Consider the following 14,375-nt stretch of genomic DNA (forward strand, 5'->3'; position numbering starts at 1 on the left):
CGAGGCCATATGGCAAAGCAAAACACTCCACTGATTATCCTAGTTTTATCAAGTCGAGAGGATGAAAAGAAACCCTTCTATCCAAAGCTAGCCCCTTTCCTTTATTAACCAAGGCAATTGTAGGAGCAGGAGGCCAGCCAAAACTCCCATTAAGAAACTTGTCGTGAGATGGAGACATGTTTCTGGTGGAAGCGAGTTGATAGTAAAAACAATTCGAAACAACTACTGAAGATGACCTTCATTCTTTAGATCAATTTCAAGTAGTCAGTTCAACCCCATAGTACCGCTGAAACTCTTCAAAGGGTTATCGATTTATTCAGGTAGGGAAGCTTGCTCATGAATGCAATCTAGATGAGTGTAAAAGGAAGGAAACTTAAACCTAGTTTACGTAACTGATGTCGTCAGAATAACCCGGATGGAATGGAACGAATCAAAATCGCAAACTACCCGGTGGCAACATCCAGTCCGCGCATCACCTACCCCTCGCCGCAACATATTATATCCCTCACAACGAAACGTATCCCAATATCCTGAACCTTCTCAACCTTACCCCACCCTCCGTGAGACGATTAAGGCAGGATATCTTGTTCTTTCTCCCCCCCCCCACCCCCCCCCCCCCCCACCCCCCCCCCCCCCCACCCCCCCCCCCCCCCACCCCCCCCCCCCCCCACCCCCCCCCCCCCCCACCCCCCCCATCACTCCATAAATGTCCTGTAACACAATACAAGTGATGAGTATTATCAGAATTTTTTCTTCTTGGAAAAGAAACTGTGTAAATATCTAATGAACTTAAACCTAAAAGGCCTTCTGTGTAACTTTTAGAGTGACAGGATATTCAGGATAAATGAGGATGAGAGATTATTGTTGCCTCGTGTCAAGCTACAGCCACTTTCTATAAACTAACCGCTTTACCAATCCCCTATTTTATTGAAATATCTTGACTATTGAAGTAAATGATGTGCTTCTAGACACCTATGAGGTTGTCTATACATAAAAACACATAGGATTTTGCTGTATCTAGTAACCTACACAAGGTTTGAGAAAGACACATAAGACTACAAGTAGGTATGGAGCATTAAGTACTTTGGAGATTTGATTACTGAAGTATGTCCTAGAATAGAACTGAAAACAGGTTTTGCATCATTCGTACTATGAAAAAAATTACCATTAAAACATGGGTTATCAGTGTCATAAAGAACCAGTAACAAATTGCAGGACAAAATTAAACCGACGATTGATAAACCAGATAATTATTCCAGTTCAAGTGTTTATATATTGAACATTGACTGTGAACATTTTTACATAGGTCAAATAGGAAGAGCATTTAAAGAGCACATTTCATCCCTTGATAAAACACAGACAGTCTAAATTCGCTGAGCACCTGAATAATTACAACCATTTTTATACAAGCATAGAAGATAATTTGCAAATATTGCATCATTGCCACATAGGAAAAAGATTTAAAATATATTTAGAACTCATAGAAATATATAAAGGCCATTGTAAAAGTGAGAACAATATTTTAAATGAAAGAATAGGTGGTAGGTTCCCACTTATGACAGAACTTCAATAATAGGAATATAAACAATGCAGTTGACTCGAGTGAGATGTACGAGGGTGGTGTAATAAGTCTGGCAAATTTGTATCAAAGAGCGGGAAATTTCCAGAACCTGCACTGTTGTTGGTAAGCCTGATGTTTCCACGGATATTACAGCAAATTTTGAATGGCAGCTGTTATGAGTTGATTGTTGGCAGCCAGCTGAAGTGGTAACTGCATAGTTAGTTCCTTAAGATTGAAAAAAAAAACGAATTTCGTGTGGTCATTAAACATTTTCATTTGAAGGATTGGACAGCTGTACAGATCAAATCCGAGTTGGATGAAGTCCATGTGGGTTCTGCACCAACATTAAAGACCATTTACTTTGGTTCAATGAGTTTTAAACGTGGTCGGAGAAGCACAGAAGATGAAGCATGCTCCTGTAGGCCCGTTGAAGTCACCACACAGGAAACCATCGATAAGATGCATGATATGGTAATGGAAGATTGAAGATTAACAGTTTGCGAGATAGCTAACATCGTAGGCATCTCAACCGAATGAGTGCATTGCATCCTCCATGAAAAACTGGCCATGAAGAAGCTCTGAGCGCCTTGGGTGCCGTACCTGCTCACTTGGACTGATAATGAAAACTAAAGAACATTTCTACTAAGAATCTCACACTTTTCAGGTGCAATCCACAGGACTTTGCACAGGTTCATAACTGTGGATGAAACTAGGATCCACCATTACACTCCAGAGACCAAACAACAGCCCAACAATGGACGAAGAGAAGAGTGGGGAGAGTGCACCAAAGAAGACGAAGACTGTTTTGTCAGCTGAAAAGGTGATGGCCACTGTTTTTTGGGATTCCCAAGGTATAATCCTGATAGATTATTTGGAAGAAGGAAGATCCATAGCTGGGCCCTATTATACTGCTCAGCTGAATAGTTTGAAACAGGAAGATGCTGTTTCACCAAGACAATGCTCCAGCTCACACAGCAGCTTTCGCAATGGTAAAAGCACTCGACTTGGGATTTGATTGGTTCCTCATCCACCCTATTCTCCAGACTTGTGACTTCTTCTTATGCCTAAACTTGAAAATGTAGCTTGGTAGGAAGAAACTTTTATCGAATGAGGAAGTGTCCGCCGCTGTGACAGACTATTTTGCAGAGTTTGACATAGCCTACTTTGCTGATGGGTTGATAAAATTGGTAATTCGCTGGACCAAGTGTATAGTCTAGCAAAGAGACTATGTCGAGGAATAAAGTGAGTTTTTGCCTTTAAAACAATATTTTATTCTATTTTTACCAGACTTATCCAACCACCATGATGACAGATAACGAAGAAGACGTCTTGACCAGGGAAATGTAAGTCAACAAACCAACCAGTTCGTGCACAACGCTGAACTTGGCCGTTACTGTCATGTCTCTCTCCATATTCTTAACCATTTTAACTTTGACAACCCGCCTAGGTGAACTTTTAATTAATTAATTTTGTGCCATGTGTTTGAGTGTGTAGGCCTATAAAAATTCCAAAATTACTTATGTAACTGACAAGTTATCTGTCAAAAAAGGACCTGTAAGTGAAATGGACAGGAAAAGAGAAGTGGCTCAGTTCCTCAGAGCGGGTGGTGGATTAATGCACTAGTAAGGTGCTTTGTGAGCGCATTACTCTAAATTTGTGGATTGCTGAATGGTATGACTTTCTTTTTACTAATTTTAAAACATTGTTTTATTAAATTGAAAAACTCGTCCTTTATCTATAGAGAAATAAAATAGTTTTTTTTTAATATTTTTATATCTGATTTTTGTTCTGACGGTGTTGCAGTTATCTCGATAACATATTTATTAGGTTCAGTATTAACCTATAAAAAAAACCAATCAAGATGGCCGACCATCTACAGTCACAGTGAAATGAAATTAACTCCAAGAAAAGTGTGTATTTAAGTGGTAATAATCCAACAAAATATTATTTACTTGTGCACAATACTTACCTTGGATCACATGTAAGTTAATAAGCTAACATTCCTTCATGAAGACTTTAAAACACTATCAAGAAACTAAAGTTTAATATTGAACTCTAACAAAGCAAGTAAAGGATTAAGATCAAGTCTTTAAAAATTCAATAACTTTACTCCACACAACTATATCAATCACTCTAATGCTATCTATATATATATATAAAAAAAAAATCCTCTCTTCAAAAAAAAATAAGCATGTTAAAAAGTATTTAATTGAAACAATTGTAGTGAAGAACAGCTCTATCATTGAGTGACCTACTTAGCAAGACAAACATCAATCACCCAACTCAGCAACAATTGGCACTTCTGCAATGTCAACAACACTGACCTTAGGTAATGCTGTCAGAAACACTAATGTAAACACTCTCCAGTAGGGCACTGATCTAGCATCTGACAGACTACTGAAAAACTCAGAATTTTTTTTTTTTTTTTAAATACATCTGACATTGTTGTATATCATCATTAATATACAGCCAACCCACAAACACTCATTGAAACTTAACAAGAGGAGACTGACAAACCTCTATATAAAAAAACAGTTCCCATTGCAATTTATGACTTCAAAAAAATAACAAAGTTTTAACACAGAGGAGCCTGCCAAACCTCATAATAAAAAAACAGTAAATTTCAAATTTCTGACACTAAAATACCATAAACACAGAGGAGCCTGCCAAAACTCGTAATAAAAAACAGTCCATAACAACACAGAGAAGTCTGCTAAATTTCGCTGTAAAAAAGTGTTTAAACCACATCAAATTGATGACGAGCAGTGCTGACTGAGCAAGGCCAGCACATTCCATCACTGGCTGCTTATTGTTGCTTGTCACACAAATGTACTAATAACAACCAAGAGACACCTTCAACTTACGGAAGCAACAACTGCACTCAAGTGTAACAGGTTATTGCCTATTCACTTCCATTGAAGGAACTGCAACCTGTAATTTTGACATTGTTGATAGTCTCACTAATATACAAGCCCCTATTTTGACTATCTCCCCTTACAAGAGCAAGTTTTTAAACCCTTACAACAACAATTATGACTGAAACCCTATTCTGACAACTTGGAGTCTGGCAAACCAAGATATAAAAAAACAGTATTTTCAATTACCAAACCTCCTTTTCTACTTCTCTGAAAATAACCTAAAACAACTCAGAACAATTAATTTTCCCCAGATCCGGAAAATGGCATCAAACAATGGTACTTTGTATGATGTGGGCGTTATAGTTTTTGCCAAAATAAGAGGCCATCCTTACTGGCCAGCAGTTATACAAAGACATTTTAAAAAATTGGACAATATCACTATACGAAAAACCACAAGAGAGTGCAGTTGAGGGAGGAGCCTATTTTGCCCGTAACCTTGGAGCGGCCAACGAGAGCTGAGCGACGTTGCCAAACTTGTTCCCCGCTGTAAAACCACAAGCCGCGCGAGTCCAGCATTCTTAAAATACTTAACCGTTACGCTCGAAAGAAATGTTAGAGCTGTCTTGAATTAATTAACTACGTATTACAAAATGTAAATTTTACGGTCATTTTAAAAAAAAGTACATCTCTGTAGCTTATTTCCATGTTGAGGTTAAAATGGATTGAAATAAATTATTGTATTATATTACTCATATACGAAGATCGTAGGATTAAAATCTTTAGCCGAAATATAAATTAAAAAGAAAACATAAAAAATACCGCAAAAAAACGTTAATTTTCCGTATTTAACAGTTAGATAATGCCATTATCATTGATATATAATAAGGCATTACATGTGTGCATAGTATAATCATGTTATGTTAAATGTATTTTTCAATTTGGTAAGAAAGTTATCAAATACATTTGAAATATATGTTCTTTTCCATAAAATATTATTCAGTACATATAACGATGGGAATTGTTGCCGCAACGGTTTTGTTACGCACTTCGGTTCTCATAAATTTATAACCATTTGAAAGCATTTTTCCTACCTGGCTATTTAATAGTCTTGAATCTGTGTTATGTAAAATTTTTTTATTACAAGTGGGTGATTTAAATATTTAAACTGGTCATAGTTGAAAAATCATACAGCACAAGTATTTTTATAATATGAATGCACTTTCTTATAAAATTCTAAAGTAACGGTTTTCTATAACATCCAATGAAATTTGAACACAGTACATAATAGATGATTCAGACGAGTGAAAATGTGGAGGAAAACGGGTGAAATACCTGTAAACAAAAGCCGCACCAGCCAGCAGTGTGGTAATACCAGACAGATGAGTCATACTATTTCCAAGAAACAGCCCCTTCCTCCTTCCTGTCTCTGACCGTTAGTCCAGTGCCTATTGTCGCTTCATCCAGTGGCGGTTGAAAATACTGCATTCTCTTCAATTCCAGTACGCGTATATTATTTTGTGCTGAATTTTACTGTTGATGAACGTTTTCGTGTTTTTAAGTGTTGTTTATTGGTAGCTATTATAAGTGTACCGATTTATTTTCTGTGTAGTGTCAATTGTAATATACTTGTTATTGTGATTCCTTATTTGGACAAAATGGAGTGTGATGATGTTTTGTTCAAGTGCACAGCCATCCGGAAGTAAGAGTGGTAGCGGAGAAAAACCCTACATAGTGGAGAACGACGTATTATTTACAACGTTTACAACTTTTTCAAAAAACTGTCGTTGACAAATTTCCGAGAAACTCTAAACTTTAAGCCAAAGTGGTAAACTGTGTGCTGAGGCCTGTGGTGTAAGTGAAAGAACCGTTAACAAAATAAGTAAAGAAGCTAAGCTGGCCGAAGAAGATGGACCTTCATCATCAGAAATTAAGTTTTCAACGCCAGGAAAACAAAGAAGTCGAAAATCAAAAATAACAGGCTTTGACGACTTTGAAAAAGATGTTTTTGAGACGAACTGTCCCTTTCGTACTATGACAGAGGGGAATTTCCCACATCAAAAAGAATCACGCAGGATCTCAAACAAAAACTTGATTACAACGGATCGGTAACTTCAACAAATAGATTATTAAGGCATGTTGGTTTCAGGTATAAGAAAACCAATGATGGTAGAAAGTTTTTATTGGAACGAAATGATATTGTAGCGGCTCGTTTAAAATTTTTGAGAACTATGTAAGAGCTTAGAGAATCTGGTGATTGTAGGCCCATATATTACCTCGATGAAAACATGGGTTAATGAAAACCATACTCGAAAATACATATGGCAGGATACGACTGAGTCTGGTGGACTAAAGGTTCCTCTCGGCAAAGGTAGAAGATTAATAATTTGTCATGTCGGTTCGGCAAAAGATGGGTTTTTGCAAGAATGTAAGTGGGTTTTTTCGGTCTAAGACATCATCCAGTTCGGACTATCACGATGAAATGAACGCTGAATCGTTTAGAAAAATGGTTTTAAAAAATTGCTATGCATTTTGGAAGAAGGCTCGATCATCGTTATGGATAATGCTCCATACCACTCAGTACTCGCCAAGAAAATTCCAAATTCATCGTGGAGAAAGGAAGAGATTCAAAATTGGCTGTCTCGAAAAAACATACAATACTGTATGAAAGAAACGAAACCAGAACTTATAATGAGGGTTCTCCCATATAAAACCCAACAAAAAACTTATGAACTCGACGTATTAGCCAATGAAATGGGGACATACAGTTGTCAGGCTCCCCTCCTTATCACTGCCAGTACAATCCCATTGAAATGGTATGGGCTCAAGTGAAGGGAGAGGTAGCACGTAATATTAAAAGACATTTAAAATAACCGACGTTGATGAAGAAACTTGTTTTCATGATGCTCTGGACAAAGTGACTAAAGAAGACTGGCAATCAAGAGTTCAGCACGCAGAAGCCTTGCAGCAAGCTGATTTTTGAAAAGGAATGTATCCGCACAAGTGTTGTAGTTGTAGATCAAATAATTATAAACTTAGCAGACAATTCTGACACGAGTGAGCAGTGAGGCAGAAAGTGAAAATGAAGAAGACTCCGAGGTTTTGGCTACGATGTTGCCGCGCCTGAGAGCGAATAAATAATATACAAGTGCAAATAGGTAAGAATATTATTTAAGTCAATCATGCTTTTTAACGTATTTCATTTTAAAATAGTAGGCCTAAAAATTATTTAGTGGAAAATTTGATTATTTCATAATTTAAAAATATAATTGTTCGATAATTTTAAAATTGATTATCTTGTTATATTGTTTTAATTATTTTTAATCAAGGAACACGTCATGCAGTGTCCAATATAAGCAACATGTATATTAATTTTGTGTGTGTTTAGTAATCGTTTAAAATCACTGAAAAGTTGTATGGAAATAAGCAAGTACTTTACTCTGACTAACTAACGGGACGATTTGTTTGTTTTAATCGATAGTTCGTTTGTAATAACATTAATAAACTATACAAGTAATTTAAATATAATATAGCAAACTGTCAACGCATTTTAAATATTGTTTTTCAATTATACTGATAAGTTTTAAATGTTCAGTGTCAGTGTTAGTTGTGACAGCGCAGCGGTTTATCAGCCACAATGCGCCAGCCGTGCCGGGCGCGGCAGCGGCAGTTGTGTGGCAACGTCGCGCAGGCCAGTCCATTCTATTGGTCGCCGCCAACTGCACTCTCTGGTGGTTCCTTGTATAAATACAGTGTCACATTCTTTGGAGACAATACTACTGCCTCCATTAAACAAAGCGACATGTGCCTGTATGCAGAATATAAATTAATTCATGGAAAGCCCAAAAACGGACAATTTCAAAAATAAAAAGTTTAACGAGGCCCTTAGAGAAGCAGAACAAGTTTTTAAAACCTCTCTTCTAAGTAAACCTATAATAGACAATAGCCACAATAGATCACCGAGGTTGCGAAGAACTAGACCTCAGCATTACTGCACAAAGAGTTGAAGGTAGCTCCAGAACAAATGAGAGTTTAATACAAGAGCTAGAGATGTTAAACAATAGCAAGGATTTAGTTGAGTTTGTCCATACTAAGATACAACATTTTCATGACGTTGATGACCTAGAAACTTCCCTGACACTCCCAGGCCCGCCGAAGCAGGCAATGCCCTACTAGCGGAAAACTGTAAACTTAAGCAGGACCTGAATTCTCTAAGGAACTCCAAACTGGCACAACAGATAACCGATCAACACACTCTGTCAGAGCTAACCTATCAAGCCAAGATAGAAGAACTAGAAGCTCAAAATGAAGCCTTACACAGCCGAAACACCCTGCTAGCTGAAAAATTGACCGAAGTTGAAAACCAACTCTCAAAAGAAAAGCAGCTACAGGCTGCTCTAGAAAACACCTTTGAAGAACAAGACCTAAGTAAAGAAAAAATAATATGCAGACTTGAAGAGAAAATTAAGCAGCAGCTCGAAAATACCATTAAAATGCTACAGAGTAGAACAGATAACAGTGGCTGCACTGAAATCAAAGTTAATGCCATCGACTCCGAAACCCAAACAAACAACCCTAATATCACTAAACAAAGAGACACACTTCAAATTATGATCGAACTGACCAAACTTAAGTGCAGACAGGACCACCTAGAATCAACAGTGAAGACTTTTCAAAATAATTCCTATCAACATGACCTGCATGACCAAACTAATACAACACCTGCAAAGCCTACTATAGAACACCTTTGTTTAAGCAAGTTAAAACACCAAACCGCTTGAATAGGGCTGTGAAAAATTCAAGTTCAAAGAAAGGAAATTATTTTAGTGTCTCTCTACAGATAGCCAAAAATAAAGAATTACAAGAACAAAGACAGATGGACACAGACCCCGAAAAAACAATAGTTCGTACAAACATAAAAACTTTCGGTAAACTTTCGAGTACATAACAAACCCCAATGACAGCAACTCTACTTAAAGACAAAACTTTTGAAGATTTTTTGAAAGAACATATGGAGAAAATCTCAAGAAAAACAAACCCAAACAGCCACCAGATGACAGCATGACCAAGACTACCATTAACTAGCACTCCTTCAGATATCGTACCTGGAAATACTTCAAATACTTTTTTAGAAATTATACAAGAAAGCCAAAACACCACTTAAAGAAAAACAAGGAAAAAAACCTATCACCATCTTTCATCAGAACATTCAAGGACTATCAAAAAAGGTGGAAAGAGTAAACCATTCTATTGAGTGACCTACATCCAACCATATTAATACTTACTGAACATGGATTAAACTCAGATAAACTATTACTCACTAAGATTAGTGGTTACAATTTAATTACACACTACAGTAGAAAAGACCATAGATTGGGAGGAGTTGCAATCTACATTAAGGAAACAGAAACCGCAAAAACAGAAGCAATCAACATAGCAAAACAGTTGTCAAGAACTGATATGCGAAGCTGCATTAACAAAGATAAAAATCAAGAAAAAAACTCTCTACATTCTAGGGGTTTATCGGACACCAGGAGGACAAGCTAATGTAGCTATCAACATTATATCAGATATACTTACCTCATTTACAGCTGAGGCAAAACTACTTATCTTAATGGGCGACATCAACATAGACAGGCTAACTGTTAACACGAATAATACTATTTTCGAAGATGAACTGCTGGTTTTTGGAGTCAGGCGGCTTCCCTTCCAGCGACAAGAATTACTAATCATTCGACAACATCAATAGACTGCATCTGTACCAAACATACCTGAAGATGCAGTCGACTTTTCAGTGATCCAAGGTGGAATGTCGGATCACACACTGGCCAAATCTGTTCTATTGCAGTGGGAAAGAGAAGTCTTCCCTAAAAAAGAAGCTACACAAAAAAGAATTTTTCTCAATAAAAAACCTTAATAGCTTAAAACAGGAATTCGAAATGGAAAAGTGGGAACTGGTACACAATGCCCCCTGATGTTGAAGAGGCAATACAGAACATTTCAGACAACTGTGAGACAAATATTGGACCATATATGCCCTAGCAAAAAAAGTAAAAGCAAAGCCGAGGGGCAGACTAAAAGTTCAGTATGACCAAGAGTCCAAATACTAAAAGAAGATTTTTCTAATTGCCTTACAAAGATATCAGCTCACCAGAAATGAACATGATAGAACATCCATGGCAGCAAAAAAGAAAGCCTACGATCTCAAGCTTTAGGAGTCTCAAAACAACATATGGCTGCTAACTACATCACTAAACTCTGACAATAAGTCTAAAGCCGTTTTGGGACATAATAAACTCAGAAAAGCAAAGTAAGCAACAGAAAGAAAATTCAACACTGAAGATGGAGATAGAAGAAAACATAATAGACAACCCCGCCGAAATAGCCAAACATTTCAACCAATACTTTTCCCAAATAGCAGATTCCACATTAGGCGAAAATAGAGAACATCTGAAATACACAGCCATAAACTCATCCGATTTTGCTTCCACAAGAGAAATTGTCAATTACTAATTTTAACACCAACAACTGTTAAAGAAGTCTTGGGAGTGATAGCTTCCCTGAAAACTAAATTATCATGTGGAATTGATGAAATTCCTTCAAAATTAGTAAAACACTGTGCCAAACAACTAGCACCACCACTGGTTACCATAATAAATCAATCGTTTTCCTCAGGCCAAGTTTCCATCCCCCTTAAAAATATCAAAAATATACCCAAAGCACAAAAAAGGATCCATCACTAAACCCGAAAATTACCGTCCATTTCACTAATACCAACTTTCTCAAAAATAATAGAAAAGGTAGCACTCTCAAGAATGTTACAACATCTGGACAGATATAATCTAATAACAAAGAACCAACATGGCTATCTCAAAGGACGATCCACCACCACAGCTGTCACTAATCTAATTGAATATGTCATAGATAAATTAGAAGACCACAAACACGTATCAGCTGTCCTATTAGACTACAGTAAGGCTTTCGATTGTCTAGATTATGATCTTATCTTGAAAAAGATTTCAGCCCTAGGTTTTGAAGGCTTGGCGAAAGATTGGGTGACTAGCTACCTGAAAGGACGCAAGCAAATAGTTGAGATTCAACAAAATGTAAATGGGAGTAAATGCGTGTATAGATCAAGACAACTCACAGTAAGTAGAGGAGTGCCTCAAGGCTCAGTTTTAGGCCCCTTTTTGTTCATAACTTTTTACAAACGATTTTCCAAGTTTTATCAATGACAATTCTGTAGAAACCATTATGTACGCAGACGACACAACTCTTTTGTTTACAAATAACACAGCACAAAAATCTAATTTTGGATATTTTCATTAGCAACAGAAAAATCACTCCATACTACTGCCTTCAAAACGATCTGGTCATAAATCAATCCAAAAACCACCCAGATAAATTTTAGCAGAAGACAAGAGCAGATTCCAAAAAATACCTAATATTTTAGTTGAAAAAAAGGCAAAACTGCTTGGCCTAACAATTAATGCTGACCTCTCCTGGACAGATCACATACGCGATCTGACCAAAAAAACTTTTCATCTGGCACTTATGTGGTAAAGCGAATGAAGTGGATAGGAGGTTTGGAGACGGCAAAGACAGCATACTATGCTGTAGTGGAGTCCCCACCTCAGATATGGCTTAATTTCATGGGGAGGAACATCTGAAACCAATCTCAACAAAATCCTGATACTCCAGAAAAAAAGCTGAAAGGGCACTCTATAGCCCTCAGCCCTAGGGAAAGCTGCAGAGAAGCTTTCAAATCCCTGCAGCTTCTTACTGTCATAGCACTATACATCCATGCAGTCGCCATCTACACCAGCCAGATGGACCTTCCTAGAAATGAAAATGCTCACTCATACCACACCAGACGAGCAACGGACTACATTCTCCCTGTACACCACACACATCGCAATTCAGCAAAAAACCTTCTTACATTGGACGCAAAATCATTTAATGCACTAACCACCAAAATCTCAAGAACATGAAAGGGAACGAACTGAAAAGACATTTTCAAGACTGGCTGATGGAACGACCTGTATATTCATTGAAGGAGTTCTTCGATCTTCTATAAATACCACATCAATATTTGTAAAGCAAGAAATATTAATCTAAGTTTTTGTTATATCTACTATTGACGCAATTGTATTTCTTAAAGAAAACAACAAATAAAGAATATTGTCTATTGTCTATTGTCTATTCTAAATTCGGCTATTAATTTATAAAGTGAAAAAAGAAATTACAGATTAACTATTCTTACTTAAAGCGTGTGATTTCTTGTGAGTGTATCTCTCAACTTATGTTAAAAGTTTTCATAAGAAACGACACTTTTGACTTGCAAGGGGAGGTCATTGAACAATTTGGGGCTGAAGCATAAAAAGCTCTTCCTCCCGATATCATGTTTTACTTTGAGAAAATGAAGATTACGGTTCTGTTGAGTGATTCGTTCAGAGACCTCCTCCCGGTATAAAAGAGCCTCTAGCTTAAGTACTATGGCTCTTTAAGAATAAGAGCTATGTGAATCATGCAACATGTCAGCATTCTGCATACTACTTCCATGGACAGCACATTAGCAGTCTCTCAAAAGGAGAATACACAGTTAAAGCGCTTTAAATTGAAAATGAACCTTATTGCTTAATTTTAAAGTCTAATTATATCCTCCCTTGAGATGCTGTTTCAATATACGGGATAGAAGTAGCAAAGAACTGAGAGAAATAATGAATGCATGAGCTGAAGCTTTGCAGTCTCAGGCAGCAGCATTCCGAATCTATACGACGTCTGTCCAAAAAGTATCCGACCGCCGAACAGTAGGCGGCCGCGGCGTAACCAACTGGCTCGAACCGGTTATTGGAGGGGAGGGGTGAGCCTAATCCTTCCCATATTAGGCATTGAATACGATCTGGTCACTCAGTGAGTCACAGCGCTCTGTTACTTACAGTACTGCCGTGTGTGTGCGTCGCATTTCAATGTGACTGAACGTGTTGAGCAGCGCATTTGCATTAAATTTTGCCAAAAACTTGGCCATTCAGCATCAGAGACGATTACTATGATACAGAAAGTTTATGGTGACGTGTCTATGGGCGATACATAAACAAAAGAGTGGTTTAGGCGGTTTAAAAATGGCCGCATGTCAGTGGAGAGTGATGACCGATCTGGCAGGCCTTCAACGGCCAGAAACGCTGAAAATGTTGAACGTGTTCGTGCACCAATTAATGAAAACCATCGATTGACTATCTGAGAGCTGGAAGAAGATTTAGGAATACCAAATTCGTCAGTTTGTAACATTCTATACGAAGATTTAAAAATGAACCGTGTTTCGGCAAAATTTGTTCCTCGGCTGCCGACAGAAGACCAAAAGAACTATCGACTTGAAATCGCACAGGACAATCTGGATTTGATAAAAAGTGACCCAGGGCTATTTAAAAAAGTTATTACTGGTGATGAGTCATGGGTTTATGGCTACGACCCTGAAACAAAGACTCAATCTTCACAGTGGAAAACTCGCGAAGAGCAACGGCTGAAAATAGCAAGACAAAGTCGAAGCAATGTCAATACAATAATGACAGTTTTTTTTTTACCAGGACAGCGTTGTTCATCACGAATATGCTCCAAGAGGCCAGACAGTGAATAAGGAGTATTATCTTGAGGTCCTAAGGCGGCTACGAGATGCAGTGCGAAGGAAACGACCTGAACTATGGACAAGCCGTAACTGGATCCTGCACCACGACAACACGCCAGATCATTCCTCAAATCTTATTCCGCATTTTTTGGTCAAACACGACATCAATCAACTACGACAGCCTCCCTACAGTCCTAACATAGCTCCTTGTGACTTCTGGCTATTTCCGAAATTAAAAATTCCTTTGAAAGGAAAAATATTTGACGATGTTGAACAAATAAACCAAAATGCGACGAAGGACCTGTTAGCCATTCCGCAAAATGTGTTTAAGGAGTGT

At 37.6% G+C, this 14,375-nt stretch overlaps 1 protein-coding gene across 1 annotated transcript in view; it reads right to left on the reverse strand.

Moving 5' to 3' along the window:
• LOC124358556 overlaps window positions 1-14,375 on the reverse strand; it is a 69,661-nt gene that overhangs the window by 11,994 nt on the left and 43,292 nt on the right. Inside the window, exon 4 of the mRNA XM_046810858.1 lies at window positions 688-711. Within this exon, the coding sequence (XP_046666814.1) occupies window positions 688-711 (24 nt within the window). The remainder of the gene's footprint in view (window positions 1-687; window positions 712-14,375) is intronic.

Source organism: Homalodisca vitripennis, chromosome 3 (genome assembly GCF_021130785.1).
Source record: "Homalodisca vitripennis isolate AUS2020 chromosome 3, UT_GWSS_2.1, whole genome shotgun sequence".
In the NCBI taxonomy this organism is placed as follows: Eukaryota; Metazoa; Arthropoda; class Insecta; order Hemiptera; family Cicadellidae; genus Homalodisca; species Homalodisca vitripennis.